The following is a 22879-nucleotide window of genomic DNA, read 5'->3' as shown; positions in this document are numbered from 1 at the left end:
GTTGTCAGGCAGAAGTTCACTACTTTCTTGCTGCTTCAGGTAATCTGTTTCCATGGGAATGCTTGCTGGCTTAGCTCCTCTCATATTCATGTAGTCCAGAAATTCCAGAATTTTCTGCTCCTGACTGAGAAGATGGCTTCCATCTTCCTCTCATTCTAATTGTATTCCAAGATGGAAGCTGATGTTTCCTAATTCTTTTATTTCTAATTCTTGATTCAGATGTTGAACTATTTCATCACGGTCCTCCTTGTCTTCATAGCAAAAAATCAGGTCATCTACATAAGCCAGAATGTAAATTCATTTGTTCTCTATATATTTTGAGTATAGGCAACATTCCACCTTGCCTTGCTCATATCCTTCCTTGGTTAGCTTTTGATGAAGTTTCTCGTTCCAACATTTTGTAGCCTGTTTCAGTCCAAATATGCTCTTTTGAAGTTTACACACAAGTTGTTTGTCTTTGGATTGTTCAAATCCTGGTAGCTGTTCCATCTAAACATCTCTTTCTCCATGTAGAAAAGCAGTCTTTATGTCTAGATGCTCCACATGCATCTTCCCTGCTGCCGCTATGCTCAAGAGCATTCTTACTGAACCTTTCTCCATGTTCTGCTTCTTTTGCAGGTTTTCATACTATGTCTTCCCATGTGGAAGGTTCCGGTATAGCTTCTGCCATTGCTAGATAAGAAAGTCTTCTTGGTGGTACTTCTTTGGTTGATCTGGTTGACCATCTCACACTTGCCTCTACAGTCCCTTCTGGTTTTTTAGCTCTGCAAGTGTGTCATGTGTGTTGTCCATAGTGCTCAGATACACTATTTCTGTTTTCTCTGTGGGTACCACATTGTAGATCTTGACTGTTTCTGTTTCTAGGTTGAAGATTCTGCATCCTTTGCATCTAGTCTACAAAAATGCCTTCTTCTGATCTAAAATCCATCTTGTGTGTGCTTTTCATTAGGAATGTGAGTGTAGGCCTTTGATCCAAGCACTTTTAAATGATTAAGGTTGGTTCGTGCCCATACCACAGTTCAAACGGTGTACTACTTGCCTCTTTAATAGGTAGTCTGTTTTTAAAGCAGGAAGCAGTGCTGATAGCTTCTCCCTGCAACTTGTCAGGTAGCTCTGATGTACTTTGCCAGTTGCAATTAATCCTGATGCCTCTGTCTGATAAAGCATTTTTCTCCTAAAGGTGTAATCATGACTTTCTTCAAGAGTACTCTCACAGATATAAGATTATTTGCCAGTTCTGGGACATAAAAGCAGTCTTTAACAAGGATAGCTTGAGTCTCTAAGCTAGGGAGTTTGTATTTTATGGTTCTTGAGCCAATACCTTCTGCCGTTATAGACTGTCCATCAGCAACATTATGGCTGGATTCAGGCAGGCAATTTGGGCCAACACAGGCACTTCCCCCAGGTGGATTAAAAAGTCAAAGTCAGACATGCACAGCTGCCGTCTGTTCTGCCCTAACACTCACTCCATTCTCAACTTCTCTGAGACGCATCAAATAGCCTGTTATGGGGAGGGCGGGATATAAATGTAATAAAATAAAAATATATAGCTACCGGTAGAGAAGTGGTAGCAAAATCTTCTGCCATGTTCCGCCCAGATTTCCTGGCATCTGCCAGTGGGAGAATGCAAGCAAGGTGGGTTGGTGGTGGGAATCTGCCAATCTCCTCTAGGCGGTCACCATTATATATATAATCACTGCCATGGAGTGGATGAGCAGATAAGTGCATGTGTGCACAGCTATTAAAAATGTAAGGGGGAACCCCCCAACTGTGCTAAGGGGATGGTATGCAACAACTGTGTGAATGGACCAATGTGCCCTGGTGTGATATATGGGTGCCTCGCATGGGAGTGTGTGAGCGGAATTTGTTTGCTCCATTTTGGGGTGGCAGGATTTGTGATGCTTCCCATGCGCACAGAGCTGCCGGTCTGAATCCAGCCTTAACGTCTCTTTCTCCACTCCTACTCTTTCTCTTTGTCATTCTGTTGTTCTTGGTTTGCTAATTTTATTGTATTGTTTTTAAATATAAATTGTAGGTTTTTTTAATTGTTGTTAATTTTATGTTGTGATCCACCCTAAACCAGTTAAGGGGAAGGGCGGAATATAAGCCTACTAAATAAATATAAAACATTTCTTTAATGTTTTGGAGCTTCCCTCTTTTCTTTATCTGGGACATGCATCTCTTTGTTTAATTAATTAATTCATAGGGTTGCCATAAGCTGGAAGTGACTCGACAACACTTAACACACACACACATTATTTATGTGCATTTCTTTGTAATAGATGTATATTCTAACTTGGTTTTGATTGATTGAATGATGCAGTTTTGTTTTGGTTTTTAAGATGTGATTTCATTATGTAATTTTTTAATCCGTTAGCCACCTTTGTGGCCCTGAGGACAGCAGAAAGGTGGGGTATAAATCTTGTAAATAAATGAAGTAAATAATAAAGAAGCCCAAGTATGATCAGCTGTCTTTGAAGCCATCCTCTAGACTCCCTCTGATGGAAGAGACTCAGGAGGAGGAAGGCTCCTTGGTGGGGGAAGGTTTCCAGCTTGGCTGTAAGGAGTGGTAGGATGCAAGTCACTGTCATTTGTTTAGTTTGCCAGTAATCTCACCAGAGAGGGGAATGGAGGTTGGGGGAAGAATGAAGGATGAGCAGAGTTGAGTTTTGGCAGTAGAGGTGTAAAACATTTGTTATGACTTAAGTGTCACTTTGATGGGCTGGGCCATTCATGCCATAAAATGTAAAACCAGATACTGGTAAAACCAGGTATAAACTTTATAAAGATGATTTAAGATGCTGAATGGCAATAGTGGGTAAATGACGTTAGCAGGCTTGATTGGATTAGGTGTGATATGCAGAAGGGTAGTAGGAGTGGAGATACCAGCGTCAGTAATGAGACAGGAAACCCAGGTCTCAATTCTATCCAGGAGGATTCAGTCCAGGAGGATGCAAAGACATAAGTCTGACAATAGAAACCACAACATTCAGTGTTCAGTACTAAGAGTAGCAGTGGTCTTACCTTTTTTTTTAAAAAAATATTTTTTAATCTTACAAAGGTATTTTTAAGAGATATTAGAAAGAGAGACTGGTGAATTGCAATTGACGATGAAGCTCAAGACAATGCATCCTCCTGGACTAAATTGTGAGCTAGGTTTCCTGTCTCATTACCAATATGTGCAATTATCATTTGGTCTCTGAAATCATTCCACTCTCAATATATAAGTACCAATCCACATGTTCTAATTCCTAATCAGGGTATTTTTGAAAGAAAAGAAATCCAGATAGGAACAGAGAAACCTAATCTTTTTTTTTAAAAAAACATGACTTACTTTTCAGAATAAGCCAAAATAATGCCCTCGGTGTTCATTGTGCTTGTCTGAAGCATCCATCCATTCATCCATCCACCCACCCTCTCTCCCTCCAAAGAAGGGTGCTTGCACACAAAAGCTTGCACCCAGAATAAAATGTTGGTATTAAAACCTGCAATGGGAGTCCAACATTGTCGTCTTTCTTTCTTCTGCCTTCCTTCCTCTCTGGAGAAGGAAGCAGAAGCTCTTTGTGTGTCTGCGAGTGAAAGGGTGGGGGAGGGAGGGAGGGAGAGAGAGAGAGAGAGAGAGAGAGAGAGACTTGTCTTCATATCTCTCCTGCTCAAAGCAGGAAGCTGCTATGGAGTTCTGTGTGTGTGTGTGTGTGTGTGTGAGAGAGAGAGTAAGTGAGGGAAGGGGGAGGGAGGGAAGAAGCAGGAAAGAGGAAGCAGGAAGCAAAGAGACACGGAGGGAGCTGGGAACAAAGCAAGCTACGGTGTGGCTGAAGGAGCAGCCCTGGAAAAGGAGCAGAAAGAAGTTGCTTCGAGACCAGATTTGAGCCCGGCATGAGCCAGATCTGTCCCGTGGGCCACATGCATGGGTGAAATTCTAGAAAGAGCTCCTTTGAATATTAGGCCACACATGCTTGATGTAGCCAATCCTCCAAGAGCTTACAAGGCTCTTTTTTGCAAGCTCTTGGAGGATTGGCTACATCAGAGGTGTGTGGCTTAATATGCAAAGGAGCTCCTGCTAGAATTCCACCCCTGGCCACATGTTTGACACCTCTGTCCCACAGCATCTTGTTCCGGCCTCTGCAATCAGCTATGCTATTACCTGGATCAGTCCACCAGCCCTCCAGTGCTGAAGCCTTTAAAGACCCCTTTAGAACTCAGGAAAACAAAACAGAATCTGGATTTTACCTTTTGCTTCTGGAAAAGGGCAGAAGTTGGTGTTACAGGCTTGTGAGGCAATTGGCTTCTGTTGCAGGAGGCATCCCATGGCCGATCTCCCACTGGCTAGGCACTGAACAGACCGCACTTGTGTGCCCCCTCCACAAGTTGCTGTACACTGGCAGGAAAAGAGATTTAATGAGTTATTCCCAACTCCTCCATTAATATTGTTGTATATGTCAGGCCACAGCCTCTGCTGCTTTTAGCACTGTCACTTCAAAGAGGAAGAAAGGTTGCCAGTCCCCCCACCCCCGCCTCAATGGTGGGGGGAGCCCCTGCTGCCAGGCTGTCTCCTGCTGCTGATCAGATTGCCAGCGAGGGGGAGGCCCAGGCTACGCCACTGGCAATGCTTTGCAAGTGATGTTTTTCAATTACTGTAACAACACCAACATCTCTTCTAAATAAATAAATAGATATAATCTGAGTCAAGGCACCTCTCCAAACTGTGCATTTGGGATTGCAGTCTGTTTACTATGTCCCAGAGAACAGGGTGAGAGGGGATGAGCTTGCTTCTCTGTGTGCAGCCTAGGGTTTCTAACCCTCGGGGGGGGGGGGGGGGGACAGGAGTCAGGGAGTGGAGACTTTGAAAATCACCTTTTTGCAATACTATGATGTCACTTCCACTTCTGGATTTGAAACTGATTTCAGGACATTAGTGATGCTCTAGAATTCCCCCAAATTTCTATAGTTCTTACTGAAAGAGACTTGAGAAGTTTCTAGAGCACTGGGAAAAACAATGACAACACTTCTGGATCTGAAACTATCATGCTGTCATGGGAAGAAAATAAAGCCACACAGTGGGGGGAGGGGGGAATGCAAGGTAGAGCAACTTAGTTGATCTTTTAGATCCCAATGTGCTTTGCAATAATCTTCATCAGGGAATCTTAAACAGAAATTTCTCTGGCTTCCCCCTTGAACAAATGGACTAAGGCAGTTAGCCTGGTGGATTAAGGCAGTTAGCCTGGTGAGCAGGGAACAGCTCACTCTGATTGGCTGAACCACAGCCAAGGTTACAAAATGTATCAATTTCAAGAAGGCTTGCTGTGGGGGAGAAAAATGCCTCACAGAGTGACTACAGTACTGAAGGAGATCAGTTGTGACAGACAACTGGGAAGGAGCTAGACAGCCTGTGGGCTGAGTTCCTTGTGAGACAGGTTTCTGTCTGAGAGAGAGACTTAATTGGAAGAAGGGGACAAAATCTGGCACCTTCTGTAAGGAAAAACTCTCTGAGATCTGTCAGCACTTCAAGGCAACTCTCTGAGATCTGTCAGCACTTCCTGGTTCAATTCAGAGCACCAACACACTAAGGGAGAAACTACCTTCTTGTGGCTAAGAAGAAATCCCAAGAAACAGACTGGGACACTAGCTGGGTGGGACTGAGACACACAGGATTGAGGGGCTTGTGATAGCACTCAAAGATGTGAGTCCTGGGGCATTACACTAAGGTCTGGTGTGTGCCTGTACGCTAGTGAGAGTGAGTCTGTGAGGGCACTTTCAGGATGTGAGAATGGCCAGCCAAGAGGGTTCATGATGCTTCTCCACGCACATTCTAATTATGAGCAGAAAAGGACCAACATGCATCTGGGAAGCTCAAAATTTACATAGCGCATCAGATACAAGGTGCTTGTGTTACTCTTCAATCAAGAAAAAGTCAGGAGGTGAAGAAAATGTTTGCTTTTATTTCTTAAGAACACACCAAATGTGAACTAAAACAATTTCAGAACCCAAATCACTTCAGGCTGGCCGTCTCCCTTTTCCAGGATGCCACATGGTTCATTCTGAAAGGGGCAGCTGCACCTCCACTTGCACCTGCTGGAATGGCCTTGGGTCAGCCATAGCTCTGGCAGAGGTTGTCCTTGAAAGGGCAGCTGCTGTGAGAGCCCTCTCAGCCCCACCCACCTCACAGGGTGTCTGTTGTGAGGGAGGGAGATAAAGGAGATTGTGAGCTGCTCTGAGACTCTTTGGAGTGGAGGGCGGGATATAAATCCAATATCTTCTTCTTCATAAGCAATCAAACCTAAAACCTACATCCACTATTATTCCCTGTCATACCTGCATAGTCCAGCTACAAGCATAAAGACATACATAAGGACAAACATGCAGAGGGACCCTGATTGCCTCACAGGACACATAAAGCTGGTTTCAAGCAAGCAGTGGTCCTTACCTGAGACCAAGGAGAGGCAAACCAGCTGCTCTGGCTTCTGGGCGAATACATAGGGAGCCCAGGGCACAGGTTTAAGATGCAGGTCTTTTCCCAGTCCATGCTGGGCTTCTGTAGGTGGGAGCACTTTTTAGGAGCCACTTCTCTGTACTTTCCGGAAACAGATTTCTCTGCACAGTTCAGTGTTCTTCTCTGTACTCCCTTTCCACACGTGACAGAACACTAAAAGAAGAGGGGCAGGGGAAGACAAATCCATGACAATATTTTTACATTAAATATTTTAGAGGAATGGACACAATGGATCAGAAAGAGGCTGCCACCAGAGCAAGCACACTGGTCTAGGGATGTTATGGCTCTCTTCTTCTGTGACTCATTTTATTGCACAGGCTTGCAATGCGTCTTTTAAAAGAAATACTGACATTTAACAGAAGGCATCAGGACTAGTGTTTGCTTACCTCAGACCATGCAGACACAAACCAGTGCAGCTTCTTGGGTTTGTGGCATCGCTTCAGGAGGCAGATTTCTTGCATTTTTGGTTTTGGTTCTACTACACAGGCCAAATCAGGCAAAATTTGAGGCCAGAAAGAGGAACTGGAGCTTTTGCATAAGACTACTCTTTTTCTCCATCCTTTCCCACATGTTCGAGAGCACTGACAAAGTAGGAAAAATAAAACAGTTAATGTTTTTTAGAAATAAGGGTGGAAATGCAGGGTGCATTTTTACAAATTTAATGAATATGTGAACTGGCTGTTAAAGCCAACCTTCATGCTTAGAAATATGACGTAGTATTGCTCTGGATGCATTACTTTAGGGTGCAGGGAAAATGACAGTTTGAATGTCCCCTCAAGTAAAACTTTGGACACACTGGGAAAAAAAGGCATGTCAGATTAGGGCTGTCCACGTGATGGGGTGGGGGAAAGAAGATGGGAGGCAAACCCAGAAGTGATGTCAATGTGAATCTCTAGGATTCACCAAAAACTCTATGGTTCTAGATATTCACACCAAAGGAAGTGATGTCATGCTGTTGCCACAATACTAATTTCCCCATTTCCCCATACTGCCCTTCCAAACATCAGCAGGTGTCCGGGGAGGAGGGTTGGTGGATTGAGGCCTCTCACTATAGCAGAAGACTGGGCTGTTCAGCGTGAAAGTTGGTTTCTGTCTTGGATTAGCCCTTGTGCTGTTGGGTGTCAAGTTTCCTTCATCAGCCATGGATGTCTCAAGAATAACTGCTGAGATCTGTTTTTTTAAAAATGTTAAATTCAGACCTAATGGATGTTATGGTTTCCATACTAGTGCCAACATAAACTAACAAAGAGATCCCAGTCTAAACACTCTTGTTTGAATTCTCTAATTGGGAATCTTTGTTCGATATGCTAGAGGTGGAAAAAGATAGAGAGTTACAGATCCAGAAATGAGAGCCAGTTTGGTGTAGTGGTCAAGTGCATGGACTCTAATCTGGGAGAAGCGGGTTTGATTCCCCACTCCTCCACATGCAGCTGCTGGGTGACCTTGGATCAGACGCAAGTTCTCAACAGTGCTGTTCTTTCAAGAGCAGTTCTTTGAGAGCTCTCTCAGCCTCACCTACCTCACAGGGTGTCTGTTGTGGGAAGAGGAAAGAAGGAGATTTTAAGCTACTCCAAGTTAAGGGTAGGGTATAAATCCAACTTCCTCCTCCTCTACATATTGATGAAGAACGTTTGCTCCAAAATTCAGAACCGTCAGGTCCACAGTACAAACCAGCCAGAAAGCTGAGGATGGAATCTCTTTTTGTGATGTGGCCATTTGGCTCCCTGCAGAGTCCACCTGTCCACAGGCAGGCCAACTGGATGCTCCAAAATTAGGAGGAGTGGCAAGGCAAACTGGGCCAGAGGAGGAAGAGCGGTAAGGGAGCAATTCTTTCAAAGTATACCTTGCGTGTAAATGGGCAACCTAAGTGTGAACCCGCAAACAGTGAGGGAGAGATTGTGCAGCCTACACCTGTCATCAAGTATACCACCTTCAGGACACCGTCAAGTATAGCAGCATCAAGGAAAATGCATGTCCAGCAACTGGTCACTGGGACAGTGCTTCTCAATGGAACAAGCTGACAGAGCACAGGCTGAGAAATTAACTGCCAAACTTAAAAACAGATGATATCAGTATGCAATAATATCAGTAGATGGGCTATTATTGTGTTGCCAGACAACAAACAAACAAACCTTAGCAGGTTGAAGCACTAGTTGAAAATTCTTACTGGGATTATTTACTCTCAGTTGTGTGTTGGGGTAATATATGTTTTCTCCCTTGCCAATTGTGCACATCTATGCTGTTATACCAATAAAGGATGTTGTTGTTGTTGTTGTGTTGCCAAACCAAATGAGATATTTAGGAAACTGCTGATAGCCAGAACAAAGAAACTAAAGTCAGGCAACTGGGAGAACTGAACCTTGGAGTACAAAGAACTGAGAACGGAAGTTTTCTCCTAAACCAATGACACAAGATTATGGACCTTGCAGAGTCCCTGGGCATAAAGGAAGCTAAAGGAGTCAGTACTCCTCTTGAACCAGCATACCTCAAATTTGAAGATGGAGTGTTGCTAGAGAGCAACCAGGAATACAGACAGGCAGTTGGGAAACATCTCTATCAAAGCACAGTGTCAAGACCTGATATATCTGCAGCAGCTAGAATCCTGCACAGAAAGGCCAGTTTACTAACTCATCATGACTGGAGTACTGTAAGGAGACTGATTAAATACCTCATAAAAACAGCTGACTTGAAACTAAAGATTTCAGCTCGTGACAACCCAAGACTGGTTGGATACATGGATGCTGACTAGGCTGAGGACAAGACTAACTACAAGTTAACAAGTGGCTACTTATTCTTCTATGGGAGCAGCCTGATTGGCTGGACTAGTCAAAAGCAAACTTTAGTTGCCATATCAACAACTGAGGGTGAATACGTATCTGCTGCAAGTGCCTGCAGTGAACCGGAAAGCATCATCTGTCCACTAAAGGACTGTGGTGTTGATGAACCTACACCAATGACATTGTTTGAGGACAATCAAGCATACACAGCCTTATCAAAGAGAGCATCAAGGCGAGAAGCAAGCATATTGTTGCCGAATATCATTCTGATAGAGAGTTGCAACAAGGGCTGATTGAGATCAACTATTGTCCCTCTGAAGAGATGGTGGCTGACACACTGACCAAGCCACTCGCAAGAGGGAAGTTTGAATACCTGTGCAAGAAGCAGAACCTTCATGATATTGAGAAGGGGTGATGGAATATCTGTAAGCTCACTCCCTCATGTCATGAAAGGCTTAACCTGTTTGTCTGTATATGCTAAACAGTCAGTCAGTCAATGGGGCTTCGAGTAGAAGTTCCTGTGATAGAAGGGGAAGTCCCATGCATAATAAACTGACCTTTAGTCTGGTCATTGGTCAATTCATAGTTTGGTGATGTTACATGTGAACTTGCATGCACATACACTTTTTTTTTTTGGCTTCTTCTGATTTTCTTTGTTCTAAGAGCAGAACACTAGACTCCAACTTGGGGCTAGCAGTAACCAGAAAGATGCAACCAGATAGCCAGACTGTTTAACCTGTTCCTTTATCCTGTCATGCAGCCAGGGCTTTTTTTGAGCAGGCATGCAGTTCCAGCTGGCTTGGTGCCAGGGGATGTGGCCTAATATGCAAATGAGTTCCTGCAATCCTAATTTTTCCCTCTAAACTTTCTTTTCAGCTAATTTATGTGTTGTGTTCTGCATTATTACTTTACAACATATTTTTCAACAAACACCTTGCCAGAACATTCCACTAACTGAAGATGTCTGTGAATTTAATTTACCTCAGACCAGGGCCCAATGCTCCAGGTAGGTGGACAATTTTGGGTGTTGCAAAGCTCCCTGGTGACCGGGGCAGGGGAACGGCAAAGAGAGTGTGACACCCACTCCGGCTTGTACTGAATTCTCTGTGTACAGCGAACAGACCGATATCGCTCTCCTCCTCCACAGGTCAAACTGCACTCACTCCAGTTGCCAACAGACCAACTAGAAAAGAAATTGTAACCTTTTTGTGACTTTCTGCTTCATCTAAGCCCCAGGGCTTGTATCCTACCACTCCACTGAACTACGTGGGAAACATTCTACCAGCCTAAGGTGCTTTCTTCTGAGGGAAGAGTCTCCAGTTGGAGGAAGGCATCAAAGTGGACTGAAAAGAGTCGTAGGATACAAGCCAGTGTCACACACACACACACACATTTCATCACAATTGTGTCTTACCTTTCCTCTGGAAACTTCAGGGAAGCTTACTTAAGCAACCTCTCATTTTACCCTCAGAAGAGGAGAAAAAGACAAATGCCTCTCAGGAAATCCAGTAGGTACAGGGACATTTTGAAATACCAGGAAAAGCACTGGGAAGACCACTTTTGCTTATGTTGCCAACTCTGGGTTGGGAAATTTCTGGAGATTGGGGGGTGGGGTGGTGCCTGGGGAGGGGAGGGACCTCAGCAGCATATAATGCCACAGTGCCCACCCTTCAAAGGAGCCATTTTCTCCAGGGGAACTGATTTCTGTAGTCTGGAGCTCAGTTGTGATTCTGGGAGGTTGGCACCCTTAGTAATAAGTATTCAATGACAAAATATAACAGAGCTGGTGGGGGAAGAAGCTGCGGGAACACTTTACAAAACAATGTAACAGGTTACCAAAGCTGTCACTGAAAGATCAATTTCTCACACTAGTAAATATAATAAAATTTCAAATCCCCAAGTGCATGCTGTATAAGAAGATATTGGATTTATATCCCGCCCTCCACTCTGAAGAGTCTCAGAGCGGCTCACAATCTCCTTAACCTTCCTCCCCCACAACAGACACCCTGTGAGGTAGATGAAGATATTGGATTTATATCCCGCCCTCCTCTCCGAAGAGTCTCAGAGTGGCTCACAATCTCCTTTCCCTTCCTCCCCCACAACAGACACCCTGTGAGGTAGATGAAGATATTGGATTTATATCCCGCCCTCCTCTCCGAAGAGTCTCAGAGCAGCTCACAATCTCCTTTCCCTCCCCCCCCCCACAACAGACGCCCTGTGAGGTGGGTGGGGCTGGAGAGGGCTCTCACAGCAGCTGCCCTTTCAAGGACAACCTCTGCCAGAGCTATGGCTGACCCAAGGCCATTCCAGCAGGTGCAAGTGGAGGAGTGGGGAATCAAACCCGGCTCTCCTGGATAAGAGTCCATGCACTTAACCACTACACCAGACTGGCTCTCTATTAGAGCTCTGGCTGACCCAAGGCCATGCCAGCAGCTGCAAGTGGAGGAGTGGGGGAATCAAACCCGGTTCTCCCAGATAAGAGTCCGCACACTTAACCACTACACCAAACTGGCTCTCCATTAAGGAGAATGAGCTGCTGCGTTGCAACTGACCCATGGTGACCCTAACCATGGGTTGATCAAGGCAAGAGTTGGTTTGCCACTGAATTCCTCTGCACAACAACCCCTGTCTTCTCTGCCAACCTCCCATCTCAGTTCGGACTATCGCCAGCCCTTCTTAGCTCCCGTGCCCTGATAAGCTCGGGTCAAACTGCGCTATTCTGGCTGCTGTAAAAATAAAGGCCTGACAATAGAATGCCTTCCAGTTCTTCAGCCAGCAAGAGCACCATTCACAGAACAGGAACACCCCAAATTTGCCAAGTCTTCTATACAATCAGGCAAGGCAGATCAGATAATGAAAAGGTTTGTCAGAGGCACAGAGAAAACCGCCCGTGTTGTGGGCCAGGGTATTGCCAGCCCCATCTTATTTTATCTGTTTTTTTCCAGCCCCTCTCCCAAGTTTGTGGAAAGGGCGGGATAGAAATTGAAATAAATAAATAAATAAATGCATTTTTGTTTTATAAATGGCCATTTGGTTAGATTCATTGCAAATTTCAAAACATCGCATTATAGAGGATCACATCACACATCATGAAGCTGCAGCAAAGGGAAAGGCATCTCTGTACCGAGGGCTTCCCATCAATCTTTCATCTCCCATCGGTAAGTATATCTTGTTTATGCTCCCTGTGGCCTTGCGGTCTTCTCTGTTTAATGCTCTGCTCCTGCCGTTGTAGCTAGAAACCAGTGATGAGATACAACCAAAACAGCAGGATGCGATGTGGTCACGTTTTCCTTTGCTCAGCTGTTTGAACAGATGTTCTCCCAGCTAACCTCAGGAGCAGGTTTCAGGCTGCCCAGGACATCTGCTCATATTTGTCTCTCTTCCCTAAAGATGACTGTCTGATACCAGACGCTGGTGTGGAAAAGGCCAGGGGGTGATGACAGATGCTTGGCAAAGAGCATGGAAAGAGGGAAACCTGGACCAGTAACCCAAGTACTCTGCAAGTGACCTAAAACATTCCCGTCAACACTTCCCTGCATGTTCTGCTTCATGGATTCTGCCTCCTTTTTTTTTTTTTAAAGGTTGCTACATGGGAATTTAATGCGTAACACTTCACTGTGCTTGCTAGGGCTTTTTTTAAAGCAGGAATGCACAGGGACGCCGTTCCGGCTGGCTTGGCATCAGGGGATGTGGCCTAATATGCAAATGAGTTCCTGCTGGGCTTTTTCCTCCCCAAAAAAGCCCCGGTGCTTGCAATTAGGGTTTGGCACAAACCTTATTATTGTGGTTCAGTTTGTGGTTGAACCATGAACCAAACTGCAAAATGCTAGGCCGGTTCATGACTTGAACTGGTTCATATTGATTGAGCCATTTAGAGTATAAACCCATGCTTTCTGCTCCCTATGAAAAGCATTGGGGACCAGAAAGCAGGGTTTTAAATGGCTCCAAACAGCTGAGTGACTTCTCTTCATGAACTGCCTCAAAATTCATGAAAGTTTGTGGCGGCTCTTCAGTTCATGAACATTGCTTTGTGAACTATAAACTGGCCAAAATTCATGATGAACTTTAGTTCAAGAGCCGATTTGTGCCCATCTCTTCTTGCAATCCACCCAGTGAAGCTGCATAACATGCACAAGGGGCACATGTTTTTGTGGTTTTAATCCTCATGGACAGATTGTATCTCTTGCAAAGACAAACTGCTGCTGTGCAACGGAGTCAGGCTGAAGTGGGTAGAGCATCAGCACTGGGCAACAGGGGAGGGATGGGGCACCTCCTTCTGCCAGAGCAGGGGTGTGGCAGGGGGAATGTTATACATTATTTGGCCCTAGACCAATTATTCTCAATGGAGAAAATTCTGCTCTCTATTTGTTTTTGTTTTAAACCTGAATCTTAGTGGAATTCAGAACTTTGAGGGCAAACGGGATATTTGGGAACCCCTTGTCACCACTTGCAATGGTTCCGGACAGCCAGCGGAAGAGTGCTGTTTTATAAATGCTCACCCTGAGTTCAGGATAACAGTCTGGTGGAACATGCTTCCACTTGAAATCAAGGCCCTGCAGGACTTATTACCGTTCCGCAGAGCCTGTAAAACAGAGCTGTTCTGCCAGGCTTTTGGCTGAGGTGACGGACATCCAAAGGACTTTGGTCTCCCCTGCCTATAGCCCCTTCCCAGTGCCTTGCTGTCTTCTGATGTTTCTAGACTCTGAAGGTTTTGGGGTTACTTATATGTATGTTTCCCCCCCCTGACATTAGGTATGTTTTTTTTCTTTTGTTATTAACTGTTACTTATTGCTGATCCTATTTATTGTTTTATTATTTTGTCCTGCTGGTTTTTATGATGTAAGCTGCCTTGAGCTTGTTTTTGGGGTAGGGCAGGATTTAAATTGAATATATGAAAAGAAATCTATTGCTCCACCCCACTAGAGCCTTAAAAAGGGGGCTGGCAGAACACAGGAATCGAACCTAGCACTAAGGAGCCAGCTGATGGATATTAGGCACAAGGGTTTTGCAGAAGGTATGCTTCAGTGCATACCTGTGCATTTTATCCCACACACAGGGCTTTTTTTTGTAGCAGGAACTCCTTTGCATATTAGGCCACACACCCCTGATGTAACCAATCCTCCTGGAGCTTATTGTAGGCCCTGTAGTAAGAGCCCTGTAAGCTCTTGGAGGACTGGCTACATCAGGGGCGTGTGGCCTAATATGCAAAGGAGTTCCTGTTACAAAAAAAGCCCTGCCCACACATCATAAATATACATACATGCCTTTAAGTTGCTTTGTTTGCCAATTTATGTCCTATTTTTTTAACCCATGGCTTGGGATGATGACATTCAGTGAGAAAACTGCATGCTTGGTAGGCAGCAGAGGAGCAAAGGCTTGCTAACCACTGGCTTAGACTCAAATGAGCACGTGACTTTTGCACCCACATTTCCTCTGCATCTCCACCCCCCTGAAGGCTGGGTGAACACTTTCCAGCAGTGTTCACTGAAGCACCATGGACAGGAGCGGAGGGATGGAAAGAGCAAACCATTCACTTTTGCAGAAGGATGGAGGACCTTTAGGCTGCACAAAGGATGTGGAGAGAGGCGGGTTGTGTTGTGTATAAGGAGGGAGGAATTTTATTGCATGTTACCCAGGGGAGATCTTAACACAGCACTGCTGTTTTTGCACCTACAGGGTTAGCAAGTTACAACTCAGAAGTGAATCAAGAAAAATCTTGCCTTTACCTTCACTTTCTAGGACAAACACTGGGATAAAAAGGAAGTGATTTTCTTGGAGTCTCAAAGCAAAATAATCATAAAGTAATCTGATTAGACTGGCATAATTGGAACTTTCTAATCAGTTTATATCACCCTTGAGGGAGAACATAACATAAATGTTTCATGTCAGACAAGTCTTGGATATGCTCAGCAACTTAATGACCAACTCAAGCTTTGTCCTCATATTTATAGACTTCCTGCACCAGCTCAGCTGGCTCCAACGGCCAGAAGTGGGACCACAGCCAAGGCTGCAGGGCGCAGGGCCATGAATTCTAAAAGATCACATATAGAACACAGTGGTGATGTCTGGATGGTTTAAACAGTATCCCGATGTCTCTTTTAACTTGGGAGAGGGCATGCAAAATGACATAAGGTGCTATATGCACTGAAGGAGCCGTGATAGAATTGCTTAAGTGTTTTTAGGTGTTGGTGAGGGCTAAATAAGCATCACTCTTTAATGAGTCAGGATCAAGGAAAGCAGAAGCGCCCTCAAAGCAAAACTAAGAATTTGAGTGCCTAAAATTTCACCAGAATGCCTTTATAAAAAAACAACTAAGTTAACTGCTCTAGGTAAAGTTTTTACCCCTAAGTGGCAACAAACATCAGAATATTTTGCTCTGAATATATGATTTCTTGATGAAGCTTACATTGTAGCTCTTGAATTTAATAAGGACTCTGCAAATATACACAACCAGACACACAGAGAGGTCTCCATGTCCTAAACCTTTTGTCACATCCTGCCTTCCCCACTGTGGTGACATGGAGAGCACAAATAGAAGATGATGTGCGAAGATGAGGCACTTGGGTCCATCCACAAAATGCAAAATGCAAGCTTGTGCAGCCTCAGTTTATCTTGGTACTATGCAGGAAAGGGAAGTGGATTCAAGCTTCAAAGTCTGCTCCATTTTGCTATTCAAAACAGAAGCCCCTCCACTCTGCTAGTAGCATTTTGGGGGGCGGGGGATAAGAGGGGAGCCCTAGAACAACGGTTTGCCCAGGACTCTGGACAGAATGGGCTGTGCTGTGGTACCTCCTACTGAATTCTACAGTACAAACTAAGCAGTCTGTAATTGGCAAGAAGATTACGAGAAAGGCAAAAGTCATCCCCCACCTCCAAATGTGTATCAGGTAAGGATGGGTGGAAAGTGAACCAATGGTCCAACAGTGTCCCTAACCAAGCATAATTCACGCCTATGGGAGTGTATTGGAGTAAAGGGCTGTACCACCCTCCACACCTGATAATGGATGGCCTGGACTCCATTTTCAGGTATCACTTTTGGGGAGATGAAAATAATAATACTTTGTTTTTATGGAATACTGAAGAATGTTCAAAATGATTTACATGGAAAGTGCTTGTAAGGATTGCAACTCCATACAAGAAGTCATTATTATTATCCCCCTAATACAGATAAAGGACTGAAGTGGAGAATGGATGGTTTGCTTAAGTCTCTTTATAGGGCTCATGGCAAAAGCAAGATCTGAACCGGGATCCCACTTGGACTGTGACTCGCTGTTCATTTTCTTACAGGATGCTGTTAGGCATGGCCCGCTTCTCTGGGCAGTCAGAAGTTCAGGGACAGTGCTTATCTGGGTTGGCTCCCTTTGGAGAACACAGCACTGACCTACAGCGTTTCTGGAGTGTTATTTTATTTACCAAAGTACAAATTATTTACCAATTAACTGAGAACCACATAATTGGCCTTGAGCTTCATTACCTGGGAGGGCAAGCTGGCATTTTGCAAGGAACAATTCTAGTAGCTGTCCGACTCTTGGAATCGCAAAGAGAAGTATCCACTTGCACCCTCTGGTCTTTATAGCAGCTTTCTTTGGCAACCATTTGACCTGTGAGTAAATTAACACAAGCAGCAAACACAAAGTCAAGAGCAGCTACATACATCTGAAAGCTGGTCTCCGGATTCTCTAAAGCCACTCTGTATATCTTGCATAATGCTGCACAAGTGGTAATCTAATTTATCTGATTACTTCTGTGGCTTGGCTACCCAGAACGAATACAAACAGCCTGTAACTTCTTCCCCCCAACTAATCATGACTGATCAGGGCTTTTTTATAGATAAAGCCCAGCAGGAACTCATTAGCATATTAGGACACCCCCCCCCCCTCATGGAGTTTCTGGTGATCACAGATGAAAACCATTACCTCTTTAGAATAGGCTCGATAAGTGCAGCTATGAGCATTCTGTGTTAAAATGAGAGGAGTGGATTAGAAATTGCTTCCAAGAATGCTATTGTGAAGCACTCTGGATTTCCTTGTACTACTATCCACACTACTGATCTGATTAAAAAAAAATGTTTCCAGTTTTAGGAAGCTGTAGGACAGGATGCCAATACTCAGGCAAAAGCAAGAACCTCAACTTCTATTCAACAAGTTATGCACCCTTAAAAACATAAAGAATGCCAAAATAATTACATCCAGGTGCCTTTTTATATATGACATAAATGACTGGAAGCAAGCATTTTTTTAAAAGCCACCCCCCACCCCAGTAGAAGTTCTATTGCCATTGCAAATGCCTCTGCATTCACAAAGATAACAAGAACACAATGAGGAATTGTTCCCAAGTTGAAAGCAACCACAAAAGTTTAAATAGAGGAAGAGAAACCAACAGACCAGGGGTGGCAAATGGTGGCTTGGGAGCCACATGTGGCTCTTCCAAGATCTGACAAGATCAGACTAGCCTGACCCACCCGGTCCTGCTGGCTGCACTATTTAAATGTGCTCTTAACAGATCCTGAAGACTTAAAGAGACCTGACCCTATCGTGTGAGCCAGTGTTTTGGAGGGCATTGTGGCTGGCAGGTTATGTCCAAATCTTCACATCTGCTCTTGGGGTGTACTTACCATGCCTGTGCTGCATGTTACAGGCTTTAAACTATATTGCAAATTACATTCACCAAAAGGTGGGCAAGAGAAGAAGAAGATATTGGATTTATATCCCGCCCTCCACTCCAAAGAGTCTCAGAGCGGCTCACAATCTCCTTTATCTTCCTCCCCACAACAGACACCCTGTGAGGTGGGTGGGGCTGGAGAGGGCTCTCACAGCAGCTGCCCTTTCAAGGACAACCTCTGCCAGAGCTATGGCTGACCCAAGGCCATTCCAGCAGCCGCAAGTGGAGGGGTGGGGAATCAAACCTGGTTCTCCCAGATAAGAGTCTGCACACTTAACCACTACACCAAACTGGCTCTCTAGGTTTGAAGAGAGGTTTGAACACCGAAGAAATTCTATCCTGCAGTCTACATTAAAGTGAAATAGGAAAATCATGGAAGCCGACTAAAAAATTTAAGACATGACAAACAGAAGGAGCACAACAAGGAACTAATTAGTTTTTTTGGGGGGGGGGGCTGTTTCCCTCCCCCTTTTGGTTCTAATCAAACAGGGAGGAATAAATGAGTGCATGGGTGCTTTTGTGCTATTTATTTTAATCCTCTTATCTGTCTTGATGTGCCTGAATACTACGAGGCTGTGCAAGGATTTTTATGGCTGAGAAACACTGACAAGGAATATAGTGCTCCTGCCAAAATGAAAAGAAGAATAATATTGCACAGAGTGAGGTGTGCTTTTTCTACTCTGCTACTTTTTGTTATTGGAGAACCAGCTCTCTTCCTGGAACAGAATGTCAGCATTTGATCTCTTTTGCCTAAAGAATGATGGAACAGAAATAGGCATGAATTGTACACAGAAATCCCATGATAAAGCACAGCTGGATAAAGCAGGTCTGCATTCATCTACAGGGACCCAACTTATGGGTCCTTCCTTGCCATGCAAGCCCATGGGCTGCCCCCCTGCTGGTGTGGCACACTTGCCCTCATTGCACCTTCGCCCTAACTTGCCGACAATGGCAGCAGCACCAGCAGTAGCAGAGGTGGCGCCCACATTACCAGGCCTGCCCAGCTTCCCTTGCCACACAGGCCCATATGCTGCTGTCGGCCAGTGCCACACACTTGTCCTCACTGGCAGTGCATGCCTTGCCCTCCCACTTCCTGGGAAGACAAACAAAACATTTCCTGGGAAGACAAACAAAAACAAACAGGTTGCAGCTCAACCTTGGCTGCCGGGTCCAGCCTCTCCTGCACTTCCTGCCTGCTCACCACCCCCCCCCCCCAGCTCACCTCCTAGCACTGTCCCAACTGCATCCTGCTGGTTCACTCCTCCATGGTAAACCGGGTTCCAGCAAGCCGCTGCCACAGCATGGCTCAGCCAGAGAACTGGGCTCCAGCAAGCCATTGCTGCAGCGTGGCTCAGCCTGTGAGCCCAGCAAGTCTTGGAGTGTGCGCATGGCTGCCTTGGGAGTGCTGCCTTCCCTCTTCCTTTTGTTGTGCAGGAACGCTGGCCAAGCCAGCCAGAACAGTGGCCCACAACAATGTTCCTGCTCAAAAAAAAGCCCTGTGACTGATCATCTCAGAGCTTTAAATAGCTATGGTAACTTATGTATGTGAAGCCAACCTAGGTTTCAGGGTTGTTAGTTCTTGCCTGACTCAATGAAGCCTTGCGGACTGAGCTTGTGGACACTGAAACAATGGGAAGCAGGATCCAATTCCCTGCTTCCCTGGACCAATCACAGCCCCCGGCTGGTTCAAATGAGACCATGATGTTCTAGTGTGGGAACGAGTTCTAAATATAGTTGGCCCTGCTGGCCCAGTTCTCCAGTCTTAGTTCTACCAGTAACATGCTGTGTCACTAATAAAGACCCTTGATCACTATGCAACAAGACTCCTCATGCATCAAACCCAGTATTTAACAGTAACTTTATCCACCAGTTGCTTCTAATGGCTGTGCCAGTTGTTTTCTTCCAGTTCTGATGCCTCCTTTCCTTCTTCTCTTGTTCCTGTTTCTGCTTGTTAAATACCAGAAAACCCAGAACTATGGACAAATTAGAATCTATAAACTTTGTCAAATCTTGCTATACTTAACTGAGCACAGGACTCTACAAAACCCAATTTTGCTTTGTATTCATACGGCCAGAGTTCAAAGATCAGTTCTGAGAAATGCTCTGAGTTCCCATCAGAAAAAGCAAAGGGTCCCAACATCTTCCTTAAGGATGCTTAGAAAGTCTCCCCATTGAGGGTTTCCAACCTTCAGGTAGGGCTTGGAGATCTCCTGGAACTGCAGCTGTTCTCCAGACCACTGAGATCCATTCCCCTGGAAAAAATGGCTGCTTGGGAGAGTGAGCTCTGTGGCCTTCGATCCTGCGGAAGTCCCTCCCCTCCCCCCATCTTTCCTAGGCTCCACCTCCAAATCCCCAGGAATTTCCCAGCAGAGTTGGCAATCTTATCCCCGTCTGAATTTCCTCCCAGATTTGGAGTTTTAAAAGCAAGTTTTAAATCTTGTTTATGAAAATGGCACTGGTAAATTAACAGTCCACCAGTCTTCTTTGTTTTTGTTCAAAGTAATGCATTTTTATTTCATAGAGGAACCACATAGATTCATTAACTAATGCAAATCGGCAGAGAAACCTTCATGCAACTGCAAAAGCACATCAAAGTCCCTGTGTGCAAGTAAATTAATGTGATCTCCTTGGGGGAGGGAAGGGGGCTCAGGGGTAGAGCATCTGCTTGGGAAGCAGAAGGTCCCAAGTTCAATCCCTGGCATCTCGAACTAAAAAGGGTCCAGGCAAATAGGCGTGAAAAAACTCAGCTTGAGACCCTGGAGAGCCGCTGCCAGTCTGAGTAGACAATACTGACTTTGATGGACCGAGGGTCTGATTCAGTACAAGGCAGCTTCATGGGAAAGGGCTGTGTGGCTCAGTGGTAGAGAATCTGCTTGGGAAGCAGAAGGTCCCAGGTTCAACCCCCGGCATCTCCAACTAAAAAGGGTCCAGGCAAGTAGGCGTGAAAAACCTCAGCTTGAGACCCCGGAGAGCCGCTGCCAGTCTGAGTAGACAAGACTGACTTTGATGGACCAAGCGTCTGATTCAGTATAAGGCAGCTTCATATGTTCAATATATGATGGAGCAAGGAGGGTCTGATTCAGTATAAGGCAGCTTCATATGTTCATCAAAAACTTATGGGGGGTGTGTGTGCAGGGGAGACGTGAGCTAAAAACTGCAACAAAGGGCACATCTGGGAAATTCTGCAAGTTAAACTGAAGGGTGCAGACTAGAACAGGAGCAATCAGAAGACTAGAACTCATACCGTTTTCGCACACAGCTAACCTCGCAGTCACAATCCTGTTCCCTCCGCAGCGTCCGGTCGGATTTCGCACCATCTGCGCTGGAGTTACAGGAAGTGCCGCGGCTTTTGCATAGCAAACGTAAACCGCTAAAACCCAGTTTACGTTTGCTACGCAGAAGCCGCGGCACTTCCTGTAACTCCGGCGCAGATGGTGGGAAATCCGACCGGACGCTGCGGAGGGAACAGGATTGTGACTGCGAGGTAAGCTGTGTGTGAAAACGGTAACAGTGTTCACTGAAGAAACTGATTATTCTTCACACAGCCTTATGATTCAGTGGTTAATGCATTGGAGTCAAGCCCATGAGCCTGTTTTAAGTAATCCCCACTCATGAGTGAGATAAAACTCCGTAACAGAAGAATAAGAAACAGAATGTGTGGAAATAGGAAATATAAAAGCAGTAAGGAAATACCTCACTCATTTATCCACTTAATGCTGTACAAATGTTTATACTAAAGCAAATATTTTAAAGCAATTTTATTAAAAAAGGGAATGAATGGTACCCAGAGTTGCCATCCTCCAGGTGGGCTCTGGAGATATCCCAGGATTATAACTGATCTGTGGATGACAGAGATCAGTTCCCCTTGAGAAAATGGAACCTTTGGAGAGTGGGGTCTATGTCATCATATCCCTGCTGAGTCCCCCACCCTCCAATTCTGCCCTCCCAGACTCTGCCCCATATCTCTAGGCATTTCGGAGCCCAGAGTTGTCTGCCTGGCTCATCTGTTAATTTAGGAAGATGAAGAATTACAGCAAGACCCCTAAGATAGATCATCTTATATCCCAGGCATGCACACAAAATGTTCAGTTTGCACAAAGACTTGTGTGGTGGTCATTCACAAAGATGCCTCATAAGACTGTGCCACGTGGCATCTAGAAACATTGACTGAAGGGGCCTCGTTTTTGCTAAGTTCAGGTAGGGCTTTAAGCACATAGAATCATTTATGGTGGTACAGCAGTCCTACGCACCAGGCACAGATGCTCTGTCCTCTAGAGCCACTGGCCTTACGCGCCTTAGCTGCTTTCTGCATTGGCTTAATGTGCCAGAGAACGTGCCAGCCCAGCAGCCATGAGCCCATACACAACCTGCACAAGGAGACCCTCCAGATGGCCCACTGGACTGAACAGACCATGACCCTGCCTTGACCAATTTACCTGAGGGGGCCTATGCCAGTGGCTCAGAGGCCAAATACACACACGCTGCAGGAGGCGTGGCAGCCCCAGCACCACCACACAGCGGCTCCGCTGGCCTGGAACACTTCCTGCAAGTTCTCTGTTAGATGAGGCTTGAGGTTAGAATCAGAGAATCATAGAGTTGGAAGGGACCTCCAGGGTCAACTAGTCCAACCCCCTACACAATACAGGGATTTCACAAGTACCGGCCCCCTACACACTCACCCAGTGACCCCTGCTCCAAGCCCAGAAGATGGCAAAGAAAGAACAAAGAAAAGACAAGACCTCCAAGATCCCTGGTAAAACCAGTCTGGAGAAAAACTGCTGCCTGACCCCCAAAATGGCAAACAGCATTTCCCTGGGAGTGTAAGAAGAGGCCATGAGAACTAAGCACTGATGCAACACCCCTCCTCCCACCACCATAAGGTCACAGGGTCAGCATTGCTGTCAGATGGCCATCTAGCCTCTGCTTAAAAACCTCCCAAGAAAGAGAGCCC

The 22879-nt window shown here is 45.3% G+C and overlaps 1 protein-coding gene across 1 annotated transcript in view; it reads right to left on the bottom strand.

Moving 5' to 3' along the window:
- The window catches only part of ADAMTS16 (ADAM metallopeptidase with thrombospondin type 1 motif 16), a 122460-nt gene that overhangs the window by 5569 nt on the left and 94012 nt on the right, over nt 1-22879 (bottom strand). Inside the window, exons 18-22 of the mRNA XM_060254509.1 lie at nt 16742-16868; nt 10249-10450; nt 6877-7071; nt 6425-6643; nt 4231-4378 (exon numbers count right to left, since the gene is read on the bottom strand). Coding sequence (XP_060110492.1) covers nt 4231-4378; nt 6425-6643; nt 6877-7071; nt 10249-10450; nt 16742-16868 — 891 coding nt within the window. The remainder of the gene's footprint in view (nt 1-4230; nt 4379-6424; nt 6644-6876; nt 7072-10248; nt 10451-16741; nt 16869-22879) is intronic.

Source organism: Heteronotia binoei, chromosome 14 (assembly GCF_032191835.1).
Source record: "Heteronotia binoei isolate CCM8104 ecotype False Entrance Well chromosome 14, APGP_CSIRO_Hbin_v1, whole genome shotgun sequence".
Classification (NCBI taxonomy): domain Eukaryota; kingdom Metazoa; phylum Chordata; class Lepidosauria; order Squamata; family Gekkonidae; genus Heteronotia; species Heteronotia binoei.
This window is presented reverse-complemented; position numbering and strand designations above follow the sequence as displayed.